Below are 19,167 nucleotides of genomic sequence, written 5' to 3'. Positions count from 1 at the left end.
GTGCCAAACGGCCGTCGCTGTTTTCCGTCTATTTGTTAAAATGAGCGTTTGGCGGCTCCGTGTGCGGGCTCCCCTCACGGCGGGCTCCCCTCACGGCGGGCTCCGCCCCGGCCCTGCAGCGCATGCGCCACGGGGCGGGCCCGCGGGCGGGGCGGGGCCGCAGGGGGCGGTGCCGCGCCTGCGCGCGGCGGGCGCGGGCCGCGATGTCGCCGCCAGGCCCGGGGCGCCCCGGCGGGGCCGGGCCCGTGCTGCGCTCTGTCAACACGCGGGAGCTCTCCGAGGTCGTGTTCAACAACCACAGCCCCCGCTGCGTGCTGCCCGTCTGGCTGGACTTCGAGGGCCGGCCGCGCTGCTACCCGGTCCTGCAGCCGCGCAGCGGGCGCGTCATGCGCAGCTACCGGGGTGGGTACGGCGGGCCGGGCCGGGCCGGGGCGTCGCGGGGCCCGGGTGGGTGAGCTGGTGGCGGTGGAATTTACCCTTTTGCCTTCCCCCCACCTCCTTTTTCCTTTCTCTTCCCTCTTTCCTTCTTCCACTCTTACCTTTCCCTTCCTTTTCCCTTTTTCTCTCTCCATTTCCTTTGCTGCTCTTCTTTCTTTTCCTTTTCCCCTTTGCTTTTTTCCTCGCCTTTTCCCCTTTTTCCTTTCCCCTCCCCATTCATACCAGTGACTGGGGCCGTGGTAGTGGCCTGTGCACACAGAGCTAAGCCGGAGAGCTTGGTCCCTTGTGAGTAGATGCCCCTGAGAGTCACTCATTAAAAAGTTCTGCAGTTGGTGCATTCCCTCCTTGTTCCCTGCCAGGGCACCTCTGGCTGTTCCGGGATGCAGGGACCAATGACGGGCTGCTCGTCAACCAGCAGGAGCTGTTCGTGGCAGCCCCCAATGTGACCAAAGCTGACATCACACTGCCAGGTAAGGGGCAGGACCACGTGTGCCCTAGGGAATTCTGAACTTGGTCTCTCTGCACCTGTTAGGATTAGTGAGAAATCAGATCCTCATCAAACCAAACCTGCTCAGACACTGGAAGAGATGGTGAGGGGGTTGTAGGTAGAGCTGTTGTACTGGATGGAGCTAGCGGCAGAGCTCTCCTTTCAAGGGGTCTCTGAGGGGCTTTCGAAGGTGCCTCATGGCAGACCCACATCTGTCTCCTGTCTGGAGAGCCCAGCCTGTCGTGGCTCACTGCTGCAGGGTGTGCTGTGTGCTCGCAGGCTCAGAGCAGCACTGCTGGCACTGGAGCAGCAGCTGCGAGCCCTCGTGACGAGGCTGTGTTGTGCTTGTGCTTGTGCTTGCCTGCAGTGTTCACCCTGAAGGAGAGGTGTCTGCAGGTTGTGCGCAGTCTGGTCAGCCCAGTGGACTACAGGAAACTGGACATCGTCCAGTCCTTGTACGAAGAGCTGGAGGATCATCCTGACATCTGGAAGGATCTTCGGCGGCTTTCTCTGGAGAGGAATGAAGCACTGAGGAACTAAACTGTGGAATAACAGGATTACTCACTTCAGACTCCTCGCTACAAACCACTGAGTCTGAGCGAGAGTGGCCAGGAGACACACTGAGAACTGATGCCTCCCTTTAACGTTTTGAAACATAAACTCAGTAACTTTGGTGACAGAACAGCACTGGGAGGCATGCTGGGTTCTGATGGTTCAGTTCATTTCTTCATTGCAGGTTTTGCAAACTGTAGGGTGAGATCAGGGCAGCTAAATGGAAAATATTCATACAAAGTAACTTTCATTGTGTTAGAAAGCAAATTACACCAAGGATTAATTTAGCCCAGACTAATGGTTGTAAGTGTCATCGCTTTTGTTTGAGTCATTTGTTTTGAGGGAATTTCCCTTTCACACGCCTCAATGTGCCTGCGGGTCACAGAGCATGAGGGTTTCCAGCAGTGCCTGAGGGTCTGACAAACATTACATTGGTGGAAAGATGATGTGTAAATGCTTGCAGGTTATTCTGCCTCTTACCTTTCCACGTACAAAGCCATGTCCTATCTGCTCTAGGTCTGACATGTTTCCACTGTCACCGTACCTCAAATGCCTTATTTGCCTTTGTCATAGGATTCTTGCCTGGCTGATCTCAGCCACACAGACCAGACCCTCGTTTTGGAACACCCTTGTCCCCCACAGCTGCCTCCACAGCAGCCTGTACAGGGTCCACAGGAGGTAGATGCTTTAAGTTCTGTCTTTTCCCCTCGCAGTGCTGTAGTCCAAGTTGTAGTAGGAGGCCTTTTTGGGGAGCGTGGGCCTCTCGAGCTGCCTGTGTCTTCTCAGGACCAGTGGGAGCTGTACTGGCTCACACAGCCAGCTCACAGACAGGGCCATGCCTACTGGCAGGCTGGAGACAGAGAGATAATATTTCTTTGCCTGTATTCTGTTCCCCACATCTCAGTGGAATGTGCTCTGGTGTGAACACAGGGAGTTCAAAGCAGCATAGTTTAATCTTACATGAATTGTGCATTGAGCAAGATGTGGTGCAGCTCAGTTTAGAAGCAGATTGGTTGGAGAGTGATTACAGCAGGTTATTTCTGTGAATATGTTTCCCTCCAGTTGTACATTCTGAGAGTAGCTGTGAAACTGAGTCTCAATGTATTTTGTAAGTATGGAATGTCTCCTTATTTGTAAACTTGTTTCTCTTACATATTTGAAGAAATTGATCTTTGCCATAAAAATGGAAATGCATGCTTGCTTTCTGACTGTAATTCTGTCAGGTAAGGCCCCAGTGCCTCTGTGTATTCCTGTGATACTCTGACAGCTGTGCTTGAGCAGCAGACACTTTGGACTGCACAGCCTGCCCAGCCCGTTGCTGCCGGGCTGTGCTGTGGCTCTCATGAACGATCAGCACAGCCTCCTCCTGTGCAGGAACGGGGCTGCTGAGTTCTGCTCTACCACCTCTCACAGATCTCAGAGGGGAAAGTCAGCCCACGCAGGCCTCTGGAGCAGACTTGGGTCAGTGCCCCAGGGAGCCTGAGGGCTGGAGAGTGCTGCTCTCTGCTGCTGACCATACCTGAGAGGAGGTTCCCTCCTGCTGCCTATGGGGCACTGCAGTTAGCGTGCCAGCCCCGGCAGAAAGCTGACCTGCTTGGCTGCAGCCTTTCCTGTAACCTAGCTGGTATTAGGTGTTGGGTTTAACAGTCTGTACATGGCACACACGTTCTGGGTATTTCTGAGTTGGATGGGGTCTGTGATTCCTTGTGTTTCTTATCAGAGTGTATTTTTCTGTTCTGGAGTGCTCCTTTGGATCAGAATAAAAGATTGGAGAAACCCCAGCTGGCTTTAACACATGAACATGGGGAAATGCAGTCTCCTAGCAGTTACTCAGGTGGGTTAGTAACGAGTGAAAGCCGTCCTTTACTTGTGGCAGCAGCCTTAGCACTGGCTAGTTTCAGTCAGTCCAGCAGGGCTCGTTGGCCGTCCCGGGAGCAGCAGTGAGAGGCGGCAGGGCCAGCCCAGGGAGCGGGAGGAACCCCGGGGAGATAAATGCTGCTGGCACTGCAGCGTCCAGGGCTCAGGGGAGACACAGCAGTGCAGAGTCCTGCCCACAGCACGTGGGAAAGGGAAGGCCTAAGAGCAGGAATGTGCAGGATTGCTCCGGTCTCTATTCAGTCGATTTCAGTTCCCCAGTAAGACCCTGCATCACCTGTGACATTCAGAGCAGAACTGAAGCCATACACGCAGTTGGATGTGGTCTTTCCCCTTGTTTCCAGCCGAGGTAAATAGTTCAAATGGTTTCACAAGATTTTCCAGTACCTAAGGGGAAGAAGTATTTTCTTCCTACTTTTGTGTAGTTTTTTGCAATACAATTTCAGTCTCATCTTACATCACTTTCAGAGGTGTGCCAGTCATGAAGGCATTTAAGTGTGTGTCAGAGGGACAGTAAGCAGGGGAAAGGGAGGGAAAAACCCCTTAAATGCAACTATTATTGTTGAACTGGTACTACTGATAAAACAGCTCATCCTGAGGCAGTCTTTGAGTTGTCATATTTTAAATACACTTTGGGTAGTTTTGTTTATTTTTCCTGTTCTTTGATCTTACGGCTACAACGATATTGCATTTTTCAGTTTTTTCTTGTCACAGCAGAGCTAAGAAGTCCATGATTTCTGAGGCCAGGAATGCAGAAAACTGCAAAAGTTTGCAAGTTTGATACTGAAAACAGGAGCTAGCTGTACTGTAACATATATGCAGAGTACAAAGAAACAGTGAATTAAAAGCTGTCAAAACTTACAGCACTTCTTTCCATTCATACAAATTTAGACCTAGGGCTAAATATGAACAACAAGACCAGAAGGACGAATGGTTACACTTACATATCTGCTGGCAGTCTCTAGCAGCAGTAGTATGGCAGGAAGGCTCTCCTTTTTGCCAGAAGTACTAGTAATATTTACACTGGCAAATTAATTAATTACACGTTTTTATCAAAATCAGGTTTTAAAAAATCAGAAAAAATTGTTGACTTTAAGAACATATTTTAAACCTAACCCTTAACAAGCAAAACCTGGCCCTGTGAGCGCTTCTGATGTTCTTTAGTTCTCCCTCCCTGCACGTCCTACCGTACCACACGCTGTACTGCGTGATCTCCTGCGCGCTGCCGTGATGGCGAGCCCTGGCCGGAGCATCCCTGCGCGGCATCACCTGGCGGCTTCTCAGCTTCTCTGGCGGTGCCCGTTCCTTTCCCAGCCACTGTGAGACGTGTCCCGCTGCCCAGCGGAGCGGCCCCAGCCCGCTCCGCGTTTACAGCCGCTCTCCAGGGCCGCACGGGCGAGGGAGCCGCGGGCGGAGCGCCCGGGGGACGCGGCTCTGCCGGGCTCCGCGGTTCTGCGGGCTCCGCGGCTCTGCCGGGCCCCGTGGGCTCTGCTCGGCTCCGCGGCTCTGCCGGGCCCCGCGGGCTCTGCCGGGCTCTGCGGGCTCTGCCGGGCCCCGCGGGCTCTGCCGGGCTCTGCCGGGCCCCGCGGGCTCTGCCGGGCTCCGCGGGCTCTGCCGGGCTCTGCGGGCTCTGCCGGGCTCTGCCGGGCTCCGCGGGCTCTGCCGGGCCCCGCGGGCTCTGCGGGCTCTGCCGGGCCCCGCGGCTCTGCCGGGCCCCGCGGGCTCTGCCGGGCTCCGCGGCTCTGCCGGGCCCCGCGGGCTCTGCCGGGCTCTGCCGGGCCCCGCGGGCTCTGCCGGGCTCCGCGGCTCTGCCGGGCCCCGCGGGCTCTGCCGGGCTCTGCCGGGCTCTGCCGGGCCCCGCGGCTCTGCCGGGCCCCGCGGCTCTGCCGGGCCCCGCGGTTCTGCGGGCTCCGCGGCTCTGCCGGGCCCCGCGGGCTCTGCGGGCTCTGCCGGGCTCTGCCGGGCTCTGCCGGGCCCCGCGGCTCTGCCGGGCCCCGCGGCTCTGCCGGGCCCCGCGGGCTCTGCCGGGCTCTGCGGGCTCTGCCGGGCTCTGCCGGGCCCCGCGGCTCGGCCGGCCCCGCTCCCGCCCCGCGCACAGCCCGCTCGGTCCGTACCGCCGGCCCGCCGGCTGTCCGCAACACCCGGGAAAACGTCTCTCGGTTCCTGCACGTGAAACTCGTAATTTGGCAAGCGGGCTGGAGCAATAACCAGTCATGGAAAGGAAAACCTGATTTGCATCTGGGGCCGGGGCCTGACGTCAGCCGGAGCAGGAAGCAGCGCTCGGAGCCCGCCGGGGATCGCTGGCAGTGTCGCGGGCTCTTTCCCCGGCAGCGAGCTCGCCTGCCGGGCTGGGGCGGGCTGTGAGGGCAGCCCGCGGAGAAGAGAAGGCTCCGGGGGAGAAGAGGCGAGGGCGGTGAGCTGCCGTGCCGCGGTGCCGTACCATGCGCTGCTGACGGCCGCGGGCACCGGGGGCTGTCCGGAGAGGCACGGCGCGGCCATGGCGCTGCGGCGGCCGCCCCTCGCCCTCAGAGCGGGCTCGGGCCCGGCGCTCTACATCCACAGCATGCCCGCCTGGGTGCTGGAGGACTTCTGCCAGAAGATGGACTGCCTGAGCGACTACGACTGGATGCGATTCGGTGAGGGGCATGGCGCAGCTGGGCCGGCGCTCCCAGCCGGTGGCACGGGGACAGCAGCGCGCTGGGGACGTGCTGGAAGGACGCGAGGTTCGCGCCGGCCCCCGCGCTGCCCAGGGCTCGGCACGGCACGTCCTGTAAACAGGGAATTCCCGGGCACCAGTTTGGTTTTGCTTTGCAAACACAGGTGGAATGCCAGACTTCTGTGGTTCCTTGGCTTTTCCTGGGCAGCCAGGCTCCGTCCCCTCACTCTCCGCGATCTTTCGCACTTCCCTCTCCAGTCACACTGTATTTCCTGCCACTTCTCACTGCCTGTTTCCACAACGTCCCTCACATCTGCTCAGATGTTCTATTTTTTAATTTCCTCCTTCTCTTCATGTATATTCCCTCATACTTTGTGCCCCTGTTTTTCTCGGTCCTGGCTGTGTACAGTCAGTAAGTACAGAGATATACTCCCTGAATTATTTACTCTTTTTTCTGTATCCCCGTGCAAACAATTCTAAGCTGAATCTTTTCTTAGTACCTGCCTTCCTTTATTTGACATGACTTCCCTAACTGTGTGCTGGATAAGTTCTTACCCCAGTTAAACTTCCTGATGTAGGGTGGGATTCATCTCCACTAGGTTCAGATGCATAAAGCTGTATTTCCAAAGCCAGCCGTGGTGAGAACTCAGGAATCTTTGTCTCCACAGAAAGACCCCAGGCCCTAGCCTTTTCCCTTCAGGCACAGCCCCTCTGAGACTCCAGCTCTGGGGCTGTGTCCAGGTGTGTGGGGTGGAGCTGGGACACACGAGGGGAGGTGGGTTTTGTGCGGGTATGTGAGCTGGGAAGAAAACAGCGGGGTGACAGGCGTGGCCAGAATTGGGACACATTGTGTAGAGTCAGCTTTGGCACAGGATCTAAAAATAGCTGCATTTCTCTGATAGCTTTATCGGAGTGTAACTAACACCCAGGTGATTCAGTTATTGTTTGGCTCACCACAGCGCAGGGATTTAGGAATGCAAGTGGGAGTGCAGCCACTCCACTGACTGCTGTCACCTGTTTTGGGAGAATCACCCCAGGAATTTAATCTAACCTATCTTTGGTACAAAGTATTAAGGAGAAAGATTACAGGGAAAATATGCTGAAAAGTATGAGTGGGTCTTCTTTTCAAGTGTCTGTGATAGAACAAAATTTTTCCGGAATAGTTGAAGGAAGAAAAGAGATATCTTACTTTAGGAACAGAAATTTCTTCATGTCCTCATAGGTAATTTATTGTGATCCTTCCTTTTAAAGGAATGCAAATGCAAAAGCAAACTGCGTCTCACATCTTAGCCTGCCCTGCTTGCCCTTGCCTGTTTTTTTCTAATATTTAAACAAATACCCATTCTCTCACACCAGCCTCCTATGTGATCACCGATCAAACAGAGCTACGGAAGATCAAGTGCATGGAGAAGACAGGGATCAGCATCACGAGGGAGCTCATGTGGTGGTGGGGAGTGAGGCTGGCGACAGTGCAGCAGCTCCTGGACCTGCTGCAAGGGCTGCAGCTTTACCGAGCGGCCCAGGTCATCCTGGACTGTGAGTAGCTGCCCCTTCTTCCCACGGCTCTGTGCTGCTCCTCACAGCACCCAGGCCCCTCTCAGGACATCTCCCTTGCTAGCTGACGAAGCTTTTTGTTAGAAGTCACATCCCGTGTCAAATTCTAAAATGTCTCCACTGATTGTGATTCTCTGCTCACTCGAGTAAAATTGGTGGTGCGAGGGAAGAGGTGACACAGGTGGACTCACTGGTCCCCGCAGCTCATCACCCCATCTTTGTGGTGCCCATCTTGGGCCCTTCAGGAAGTGCCAGGAAGGTGGGCTGTGGCCAAGCCAGGGCTGGTGCTTTTATACATCACACAGGGTTTCAGAACACAGAGGCTGCACGAAGGGCCTGGTCCTGTGGCACAGGATCACATCCTGAGAGACAGCATATTGCAGCCCCTGCCAGGATTGCTTCCAGTCCCAGAGCAGGTTCCAGCAGTTAGCCCTGAAACACAGACACAGCACAGACAGAACCAGTCACCATCCCTATGGGGAAACACTGGCCATCCCTCTGTGGGTCTGGTTTGCTCCCTCTGGTGTGTCAGTATGGCCATTGCTTGCACAATTTGCACCTGGCGTAGGTACGACAGGGCATTACTTGCTTTCCCTTATGCTCCTGTCAGTTACTTTCTTTTTTTTTTTTTTCTTTTTTTTTTGAGCTTTTCTCTGTGTCTGAATATGCTTACTCAAGTGATCCCTCCTGGGCAGATACAGAGGATATGTTGCTTGTTCTGTTGGGCACTTCAGAAAACTAAGTGGTCCTTACATCACCATAATTCAGTTCATTCCTACTTAAAGGAATCAGACACAGCACAAAGGGAGATCTTTTGCTGGCAGTTACTTCCCAAAGAGTTCTACATCCATTCAACACTTTATTGCACTCTCTAGGCCCAATTCTGAATGTCCATAATGATGTTTTCTATATCAATTCTTTAGCTGCGGTGCTGCCCTGTTTGTCTGACATGCAGGAAGTTGCAAAAGTCATGAAAAACCCTGAAAAGTAGGTTGAGTAAGGGAAGTGATGCTAAGTTCTGAGACTTCTAGGTTAAACCATGTGAGGGAAAAGCCAACAATACAGGGATTTGCCTACAGAATGAAGGGACTGTCAGTTTTGACGAAAGATCTGCAGACTGTTTGACAGCTAGTTTTAAAACCCTGTAAAATTTGGGATTTCATAGCATTCTAACACAGTAACATTTTAATGTTGATGTTAATTTGAAGTCTGATGTCCTGATTAGGATTATTTTCTAGTCACTGATTAGAGGCAGACTCTATTTTCCTGGTTATCCTTATCTTCCCTTTGCTCTGTTTTGAAGGGACATCGGCCTCTAGCATCACCAGCCCTGAGAAAGAAGAGCCAGAGCCACCCAAACCGATCATATCTGCACCTCCCACAGAAGGCAAAGGGAGAGACAAAGAAAATGCCATGAGTTTGTTGCCCTCCCCAGACTCCTCACACCTGGGAGCAGTCCCAGCAGGCAGTAAGTACAGTACTGGGCTCCGAATTTGCTTTGATGTGAAATGACTGCATAGCCAAGGCTGCTGTGTGTTTGTGGTCAGGACTGTACACTGGTCTCCCAGATGGGCACAGCTGAGTGTCTGCTGTTTTCCTAGCCCTGCTCTCCTGTTTATTCCTGACTTCAGCACACGACCTCCTGGTTGTCCTTCCTTTGGCTCCCTTGGCCTTGAGAGATGCTGGCTGTATCTGTCCTCTGGGATCTCAGGATGATTCCCAGGTCTCTGAATGCCTTGATCCCATCCTGGCTCCATACAAAGTCTACACCAGTGCATGCATGTCCTGCCCCATGTCCCTCTCTTGATGCACAGTAAATCTAGGCCAGCAGAGAGCTGGGCAGGGGTCAGCAGCCCCTCTGCTGGGAGAGGGAAGGGGAGAACCCCAGCACATACTGGGGAGAGCATCTGCAACAGCACAGGCACAGGGAGCTTCATGTCCCCAGCCAGGGCTGGAGAGGGCTGCACAGCCATCCTGCAAACAAGAACCTGGAAGAGAGCTCCCTGCCTTCACACAGAATTTCACAGTTTGACAACTTGTCACAGATTATCCTTGGTCAAAAAAATTAAAAAAAAAAATCCCAGATCTTCATAATTCTTAGACCTTTGTAGTTAGTCACAGGTGGTGGTATTACAAAAATAAGGTGTGTTTTCAATGCTGTTATCTCAGTTTCAGGTGCTGTTTCTGAAGGAGCCTTGTATTCCCTCCCTGCTCCACCACCTCCCCCGAGAGACCTTTTGAATTCCCTACAGTCCAATCCTCCTGTTTTATCCAGTGTGAAGGTAAATCCCCTTAGTGCTCACTGACTATGCAAGGAAAATTGCCTTTATGACATTCTGTCTTTTTTCAGTTAAAGTTTATCCCTCTACTTGTACAAAAACGTTGCTGTAGTGAAAACGTTGAGATCGATACAAAGGGTTTGGACTGAATACAGCACTAATGCTTCAGTTAGATTGCTTGTGGTTACATCACTTTTTTTGCCAGTGAAGGACGAGTGAGGGTAAAATTTACAGTATTACTTCCTGCATAGCTCAGAAGGGGTAGCATACCCACAAATAGCAACTGAATTTGAAGGTCTCTCACATGTAGATTTTACAGAGGGTTTACATTTCCGGTGAGATCGCAGGACAGGACAGTACATACCACGGATTAGTCAGAACCACATACCTCTTTTCGTTTCATTGTACACTTAAAATGTGGTTTCTGCTCAAAACTGGGCTAGTATTGAATTTAAGTCATGTTGTCCAAAGCCTTGTGTAGCTGACAACTGAAAATCTCCCAAGATAAAGGTTCCATCACCTCTCTGAGCCCCTGTTCAGGTGCTTAGCCATCACAGTGGGAAAAATTTTCCTCATGTTCCTAATGATTTCAGCATGAAGTCTCCTGTTCCTTCCCCCCCACAGTTCTCTCATCTTTCATATAGTCTGACTAGACCTGTCCTGTCCCCAAAGTGTTTCCCAGATCTGTAGGCACACCTTAGTCCCATCATGGTTGTTCTTGGCCTATTTTCTTTGGTTTATTTTGTCTGAGGCTTTAAACTCATCCACAATAACATGGTCCAGGAGTAGCAGCCAGGAGGGAAGACTGACTCAGAGTGCAGTAGTTTCAGAGTTTCTTGAGAAGTTAGTGCTTTATTTCCTCAAGTTGGGTGCACATTAAGGTTGTGAAAGCTGCATGATTAGACTCCAGTGGGACTATAATTATAGTTGGTATTAGGACTTACCACACTGGTAGCAGCAAAATATTGTGCAACCGATGCTAGATGCTTCAAAAGTAGATATGAAGTTTACCAGAGCATAATTACATTGTGAAGGACCCACTTTCTCATCCAACTGTTTCTTAATATGTAACCCAACTATAAAGATTAAGATCTTTTGTAAATTGGACTAACATCACTTCACATAAATGTATGGACTTTCAAACAAAACTAAGTCTGTTTCCTGGGAAAGGTGGAAATGCAGATTGGGAACTGATTTCAAGTTGCTCCTACTACGCAAAAGTTTTAGGTCATCCTAACACATCAATACAGGAGTTACCTACACCCGAAGCAGTGATTGCATAGTACCTTTCACAGTTTCATTCAGCAATCACAGTGATTGCTTAAAACATGGGAAGGAAAATATGACACTGAAAGAAGGAAAAAGCATATGAATTATCATGTAATATAAATATAATGTAATGTAATGTAATAAATATAATATAATATAATATAATATAATATAATATAATATAATATAATATAATATAATATAATATAATATAATATAATATAATATAATATAAACTTGTTTCTTCTACAAATGTGTAGCCTTGCAGCTCTTCTACTCCTCAGCAGGAGACGATGGCTGATCTCCCTAGCGGGAGTCTCCTGTGGACCCAGAGGGAAATTGCTAATGCCACAAACAGTTTCAGTGACAAGAACAGAATCTGTGAAGGTACTTTTGCAGATATCTACAAAGGTCAGAGGAACAACATGGTGTTTGTCATCAAAAGACTCAAAGAGGCAAGTACTGCACCTTTTTCTAGAAGAGGCTGTGTTATTAGCATGACTTGCCCATTAGCAGTTGTTGTTTAATATTGTGTGGGGAAGGAGCCAGAATAACTACACAAGAGGAGAGGTAAAAATGAAATTATGTAAACAATTAAACCTAAATTGAGAAAACACGCTTTGATGAATACTTTATTCATGTGAGTAGTTCCATTAACTTTATAGATAGGAGTAGCCTGCAGTATAGCTGCCTGCATTGATGATTGGATCAGGGGTGTCTTTACACTAGTTTTTGTTCTAATTACCAATTAATTGTTGCCTTTGACCTAATGTTGCCATGAGTGGTACTTGCCTGTTTCTTACATTAGCTTGTCATCTAGAGACTACCAGATCTGTATAAATGCAAATGACATTCTCTTGCATGTTTTCATTTTTCAGCTGGAATGCACAAGCCCAAATTCCACCCAGAGGTTCTTTCATTCAGAAGTGCAGATTTGTTTTCGGTGAGTGGTTGGCTTTCAGAGGCAGTCATTCATGTCCCACTCGTGTTCTGCTGCTGGGTGTTCCATCAACACTGGGGCAGCTGCTCCAGGCACTGTTCTGAGCTGGGGACAAGCAGCCTTGTGCTGCCTGTGTGGGAGCCCTGGGCAAGCAGCACAGTGCCTGGGGCTACTGCTGGTCCTGGCTGAGCTGGCACAGCCACTCTGCAGCCTTGGGGTGGGGAGGACACAATGCCCACCTTGTATCCCCTGCTGCAATGCGATGGGCTCTTGCTCAGTCAGCCTCCTGCTGTCTCCTGCCCAGGACCGTGTTGTGCCTCCAGCTGTGCTTCCAGCTGCAGCACACCATTCCAATTGCCTTGAATTCAGGAACTTACTCCAGCTCAGGAATGTATTTTTCTGCGTTGCTCTTACATCATTTGCAATTCACTGCTGATCTGTGCCTGCAGGTGTTGCCACATAAACATTCTGCAGCTGCTGGGCTTCTCGGTGGAAACTGGATTGCACTGTCTGATATATCCGTACTTGCCCAATGGCTCCCTGCAAAACAAGCTTCAGTGCCACGTAAGAAATAATCTGGGTCTGCCACCTACTTGTGATTGCACGTCCTCTCCTGGAATTCCAGGAAAAGCAATAGCATCTCTTTGATTTCTGAGAAACAGACAGGAAAAAAAAAGGTGCCTAAGTGCCTTGGCTGCAAGCACCAGAAAGGCAGCAGCTCTTCTCCTGGAGTTTGTAGCTTTGCCTGGAGTTTGACTGGGACTCAGCTAAGCCTTTGGTTTTCTAAACTACCAATGTCTTACGGTGTTTTATTCCATTAATTACCAATTTTTTCCTCCTTTCCTTGCAGGATGATTCTGCTCCACTCACCTGGGAGATACGAATTAGCATTTCTTTAGGAGTTGTCAGAGCAGTGGAGTATTTGCATAATTTTGGAATTCTTCATGGGAATATCAAGAGGTGAGGACTTTGATTTCCTTGGTCACCTGGTAATTTAAGGATTTCTTTAACAATCATGGCTAAAGTTTATACAATTTGGAAATCTATTTGCTGTAATTTCTGCTGTCTCTTGTTCTGTAGGGCTTTTACCCCTTTTCTTTTAACCTGTCTTTCCTAAATTACGGAAGTAAATTATTTTAAAGTAATTTTTGGGTGCTTGTTTTTTCCCCTTCTTGCTTTCTAACATTCTTAATCCTTTCAGTCCTATGCATGAGGCCAAATGCTGGACGCTTTCAGTGCTTAAGTTTAGAAGTATAAAACTAATTCCTTGCCTCAAGATAAAGTAATGATTTGACCAATATTGTTATTTGTCTGTCATTATCGCAGCTCAAATGTCTTGTTGGATGAAAACTTTACACCAAAGCTCGGGCATTCTGGACTGCGATTGCACTCTTCTGAGAAAAAATCAGAATATGCCATGATGAAAACCAAAGTCCTACAAGCTTCTCTTACCTACCTGCCAGAAGATTTTGTCAGACATGGGCAGTTAACAGCAAAAGTGGATATATTCAGCTGTGGTGTGGTATGTTGCCTTTTTTCCATGCTCTGGTTTATTTTTTGATGCTTCTAGACAAGAAATTGAATGTCAGAGCAAGTACCTCATATGGTTGTTTTACTGGCAATTTCACATTATAGTTGCTGGCTCTATAATGTGTTGAAATCATGGTTTTAATTGTTCACACTCCAAATATATCTCAGTTTGTGGCAAAATGAGGTGAATCTTTTGAACAAGAGAAACAAAAGTGTTTTTTATTGTAAATAAAGTATTACTGCTGATGGCTTAAAACAAACTAGAGGCTCAAAATTCTTTCAGACTCACCACGTGAACTTCTACAAACATTGCCTGTTCATTTGAATTTCAGCTAAAATAATTGATAGTCTATGACGTTCACCCATCTCCAGGTGTTTCCATTTAACTAGGGAGTTACTCTGTTCAGTATGATTTCTTATCTACATTTAGCTTTACTTTATTCTTATGCTTTGTTTCAGCAATATCTATTGAAGTATAAAATCTGGGCTCTGGAGGTAGATCTAAAGACTCATAAATGCCCTGAGCTGGCATTGTTAAGCCATCTGAAGTAAAAATATAATATCAGAATGCATTGAAAGTTCAATATTTTTTTAGTTAGAAACTTATTTTTTAAAATTATAGTAAATTCTGAACAAATAATTTTATCTTTCAAATACACTTTCTAGGTCTTAGCAGAGATATTGACTGGGATTAAGGCACTGGATGAAGACAGACACCCGATTTACCTGGTAAGGAAAAGCAGCAGTAATGAACACCAATACAAATGTATGGGGCTGCTGTCATAAAAATAATTTTGATTTTATTTAAATACAATTTGATATTTGCTGTCTGCTGTACATGTCCTGCAGAAGGGAAGTTTAGGAGCCATATCCTGGTTCCATTAACGTCAGTAGCCTGCCTGCCATTAGAACAGAAGCACAATAGATATTCGCATTTTATATACCCACTCATGGGTGCTGGCCTGAATTGCATTAGGAGAGACTGCAAAATAAAGAAATATTTAAGAGACAAGGCTTTGTGCTGAAATGCTGCTGCATATTTTCTGTGTGCCAGAAGGAGGAGGTATGAGCCACAGTGAGTGGGTGGGTAGGCAGGAGCTGCAGAAGCTCTTCATCATGTTTATCAGGCGTTTGTCTTGTGCTCATGCCTGGAACTGATATCCTCACCAGTTTCCCAAGCTGAGGTTAGAGCTACATGTACCACTTTCACAAGCAATCAGAACAGCCAAACTCACTGAATGCATTAAAACCATCTGTAGAAAGCAGCCTTCACCTGCATTCCTTTGGTGGCACGTGCTCCTGATTTCCTGTCTGGCTGAAGCCTTGGAGAGGAGAACAACAGTATTCCCACAATTTGCAAGCAATTCAGAAGTGTTCAGAGGGGTTCAGAAAATCAAAGATCCTACGTTCCTGATTTCTCTAACATGTGTTATAAAAGCCTGTGTAAGAATGCTGCTCTACACAGTGTTGGCTCTTTTTCATTCCTATATAAATGAGCACAAGCCAGGAAGAGTTTGCCCTGCTTTAGGGAATTTGACAGTGGACACATGAAGAGAAAGCCACTGGCCTTTTTCTCTCCTGTGAGAACAAACATTTCAGTCAGCTGCATGAACAGAGATTAATAAAGGTTTTCAGTCTGTGAACCACACATTGAGGAACACCAATGACAAATACACAGCAATGCTGATTCTCAGAGATTCAGACAAGAATAAATGCTTGTGTTCCTTTTGCCTTCACTAATGCATCTCCTTCCTTTGAACAGAAAGATATGATTGCCGACGAAATTCAAACAGCAAAAGAAAGCTCAAACTCCAAAGTAAAAAATTTGGAAAAACTGGCTGCCAAGGAAATCTGCTGCAAATACCTAGACAGAAAAGCAGGGCACTTGCTGGAAGAGGTGGCTGTTGATTTTGCATCAGCCATCTGCTTTTGCCTGAGAAAGAAGAATTTGAACATAGCAGAGGTAATATTTTAAATACATTGCCAAGATTTAAGTCTCCCTGTCATTTTGTTGTAAAGCTACAACATTCATGTCTTGCTTATTTTTGTGAGTGTTGACGCAGGAGAATATGTGTAAGCAGGGGTACAGGAATTACTATGCATTCACAGATTTGGTTGTTAAAAACAGGTACGTGAAACTATGGAAATGGCTGAAAACAAATTAAAAGATCATTACATCTGTGGAAGCAGCACTTCTGGATTCTCCATGAACACTCCAGAAGAAACTGATGATGAGACAGCCAGTGTGAGCATGGATGTGCCTTCTGCAGCGGGGAATAAAGAGGAGAGCAGGCAGGCAGCAGTCCTGACCGGCGGCAGCCCCTGCGCGCCTTCCGCGGGAGCTGCGGCACCCGACACGTACGGCACCTACGTGTCACGGGTCCCTTGTGAATCTGATGAGTCCAGTAGCTTCGTGTGGAATCCTCCAGAAAAATCCACCGGGGAGTTACCTAGCCGCAAGTGCACCGATTCAGAAAAGGCGGCAGGCCGTGATGACAGGATCAAGCAGGGAAAGCCTGCCCAGAGGCTGCAGGAGAGAAGCCTGGCGTGCGCCGGAGGCGATGGCATCCTGGAGACAGCAGCTGCTGCGCAGGGAAACACAGAGCTGGACTCGTGTGCTCCACAAGGTAAAAGGGCCCTCGTCTTACAGTGCTGGGACTAATTACTCTCTCTTCTCCAGAACTGCTTAGGTTCCCCTTCCTACTTTTAAACACATATCAGTAAATCTTCTGTCCTTGGTTATGAATTTACTAATAAATCTACAGAACATTTAGCAGTTTTCTATCAGATTTTTTCCTATGCCAGTTTTGTTGTTTGGTTGGTTGCTTGCTTTTTCTTAAATTTAAAATTATCATCTATTCCTTAGACAATCAATGGATTTTTTTCCCCTCACTCTGGGCTTTTTTTGTTTTTCAGCCTTAGCCAGAGAGACATCTTGGAAAATACAGATAAATGATCAAAAAAAGAAGCTCATGGAAAATATTTTGCTGTATGAAGAGGACAAGATAAACAGTTCTGAACTTTTTGAATCATAAATTGGATGGATTAATTAGCAGTGGCCAGCTCAGAAGAAGAAATAAGGACTGTCTCCTCATTAGAAAGTTGGTAAAAGTGTACCTTTCACTAAGATTAGGTGGCAGATTTTGATCAGGAACACTAGCCCTGACTGAAGGAAACAAGAAGTACCACATAGAGAAGCACCAGAAAATACCTGTTCTATAGCAGATTAGAGCACAGTCCCACTCTGTACCCAGAAATGCCTTCTGCCTTTCCATCTGCAATGTGAAAAGGAATGGCAAACACACGTGCCAAAATACTTTGTGGTTCATTTGCAGAGTGTTTCGGGAAGCATCTGTTGGTCTCATTAAACCACAGTCGCAGGGGTTACAGAGCAAACACTGAGCAGTGGAGGCAGCAATTCCCTGTGCTGTTTGCCCACTGCCTACAGCAGCAGGAATCCTCAGAGCCCGTGGGGAGGTTTGCCAGTGACTCTCTCCCGTTCCAAACAATCTTAGTCCACATCCTCAGAACCACTGCATTACCAGAGAGAGGGATTTTTATCCAAGTTCTCAGAATGTTGTACACAGCTTCATCTCGGTTTGAACTGCACTGACCACAAGTGTAGGTAATTAACTCCAGCCACTTTCCTCTACTCTGAGCGTCCCTCCACAGACACATGTGGCACCACGTAAGTCCAACCTTTCACTTCACTGTTGGGAGCTCTAAGACCGTGTTTAATACTTCATAGGAGTATTTTTGGAAATTATTTTTTCCTAAGTGTCCTTTACATGGTAATGTTTCTCATTGTGTTTCACATAGTAGCTGTTGTATATTTTGGATTAGGGAAAAGATTTTAAATTAAAATAGCTTTGATTTTTTTTATAGGACACTTGAAACATAATTTGTTGTATTTATTTTGGCAATGAGTCAAAGATAAGCTAATAAGGGGACTTGTTGATGGTTCCACACTCACCAGGCATTCTCAGAGGAATCCTTGTGGATGTCCTTTAGCTGTAGGAGCAGTAGGAGCCTTGGTCTCAGGCCCAGGGATCAGATGCAAAAAAAAAATAGAAACTTGTATGCTGGTGTATTTATGATCAAGTGAACACCCCCCCTTAAGAAAGTATCACTTTTTAAAATTATATTTATTATTTTTATTATTGCTAGCATATTCCACTTGTGTGCAGTCTAGGGAAAAACTTTATTATGGACCAAAAGAATTATTAGTGTATGTAGCTGAGTTTACAGAGAGGTGAGCTGCCTCCTGAGCACGGGGAACAGGGCCTGACGTGCAGAAATGGCTGCAATTCACAGTGCAGTTCAGGAAACAAAAATAAAATTAATTATATGTAATTATTGTCAGTGGAATTGTGTACTAGTATATATTCCTAGCTTTACACAAAGGCCTCACACCTTCTATTTTTGTACAATACATGGTTCATTGTATGTATTATTATGAGCAAGTAAAAGTATTTTAGCTAAACATCTGAGTACTGGAATTATCTACACATTTCTCAAGTTATTCTCTACACTAAAAAGTGGTAAAATTCCTTAATTATAAGTGCCTTGGATACTGTAGTTGTATTTACCAGTGTCAGGTTTGTTTTTTTTTTTTTTTTATTTTACCAGAATCAAATGAAGATAAGATTACTACTGACATAAGAAACATTGGATACTCAGATTGATCAATAACTGCTTCATTCTACAGGAGATTTATCAAGATAGTTTGTGGCACTGAAAATGTAATATTCATTGTTTTTCACAATGAATTTTTTGGTATAGTCTGGGAGACCCGTGGTAAAATCCTCATGTCTTCTCCAGAAAGGAATGCACATAGATACACTGCAGAGCGGAATGGGAAACACAAGAGTTTTAAACTGAGAAATGTAGTTTGTGCACAGTTCTGTTTCAAAAAAGTGCTTTAGAGGTTTTGTTCTCCTGTAGTCACCAAATGGAATTGTTATTCTTTGTCTTGTACTCGGATAATTTTAAAATACTCTGAGATGATTTAGGAAGTCTTACAGAGTTACCTAAGCATTTAGCATGACATATATAAGACACTGTGTGATCTTACATTAACACTGTTATGTAACTTGGCAATTCACAAGCCAGTTTATGCATTACCATTTACTAATAGCTTTTTGAATAAAAAACCTGAAAAATTCCTTTCTTTCTAGCCTGCTTTTTCATGATTTATGGCACAGAAAATGTATCTCTATTTGGGCAAAAGAAGCTCAAGGTCACTTTGCTCTCAGTGGTAATTATTAGTACAGACATGTTTATTCAGTCTTCATTCACTGCAAATAGCCGATTTTTTTTCCCTCTGATGGCTCCAGAGAAAAATGTCACCGTAAGATTCATTGGAGATTCCTGCGGGGCTGAGGGGAGCGGGCGCGGCGCCCTTCCCGCCCTTCCCGCCCCATCCAATCACGGCCGCCGCCACCGCCCCGCCGCCCAATCAGCGCCAAGGGGCGGGGCTGGGCCCTGAGGGCCGGGCGGAACTCCCACAGAACTGAGGCTGTCGCTTTTCCACGGCTAACGGGGGCTTGAAAAATAACTTCAAAGTGCGCGAATGGGCTCACGTCCT

General features: G+C 47.6%; 3 protein-coding genes across 4 annotated transcripts; 2 read left to right on the top strand and 1 right to left on the bottom strand.

Moving 5' to 3' along the window:
* The first annotated feature begins 186 nt into the window (after positions 1–186).
* Positions 187–3,258, top strand: VHL (von Hippel-Lindau tumor suppressor). Its single transcript, XM_053989635.1, has 3 exons — positions 187–402; positions 798–908; positions 1,293–3,258. Exons 1-3 carry the CDS (start codon positions 204–206, stop codon positions 1,463–1,465), a joined length of 483 nt encoding a protein of 160 aa, XP_053845610.1. The 5' UTR covers positions 187–203; the 3' UTR covers positions 1,466–3,258.
* Positions 3,259–4,535: 1,277 nt separating this feature from the next.
* Positions 4,536–5,851, bottom strand: LOC128814095 (collagen alpha-1(I) chain-like). Its single transcript, XM_053989674.1, has 2 exons — positions 5,609–5,851; positions 4,536–5,480 (listed from the first exon to the last, which is right to left on the bottom strand). The coding sequence occupies exons 1-2, from the start codon at positions 5,849–5,851 to the stop codon at positions 4,536–4,538; spliced, it is 1,188 nt and encodes a 395-aa protein (XP_053845649.1).
* On the top strand, positions 5,792–18,749 carry IRAK2 (interleukin 1 receptor associated kinase 2). 2 transcript variants are annotated; one of them, XM_053989513.1, is made up of 13 exons: positions 5,792–5,988; positions 7,365–7,544; positions 8,866–9,030; positions 9,732–9,844; positions 11,398–11,565; positions 11,989–12,053; positions 12,500–12,614; positions 12,901–13,010; positions 13,377–13,572; positions 14,247–14,309; positions 15,343–15,543; positions 15,709–16,207; positions 16,497–18,749. In XM_053989513.1, the coding sequence occupies exons 1-13, from the start codon at positions 5,850–5,852 to the stop codon at positions 16,613–16,615; spliced, it is 2,133 nt and encodes a 710-aa protein (XP_053845488.1). In that variant the 5' UTR covers positions 5,792–5,849; the 3' UTR covers positions 16,616–18,749. The 2 variants fall into 2 exon arrangements, with proteins under 2 accessions (XP_053845488.1, XP_053845486.1); XM_053989511.1 differs by having other exon boundaries at positions 11,371–11,565.
* The last annotated feature ends 418 nt before the right edge of the window (positions 18,750–19,167 follow it).

This window comes from Vidua macroura, chromosome 13 (genome assembly GCF_024509145.1).
Source record: "Vidua macroura isolate BioBank_ID:100142 chromosome 13, ASM2450914v1, whole genome shotgun sequence".
Classification (NCBI taxonomy): domain Eukaryota; kingdom Metazoa; phylum Chordata; class Aves; order Passeriformes; family Viduidae; genus Vidua; species Vidua macroura.
The sequence above is the reverse complement of the archived record's forward strand: the minus strand, read 5'-3'. Positions and strand labels throughout refer to the sequence as shown.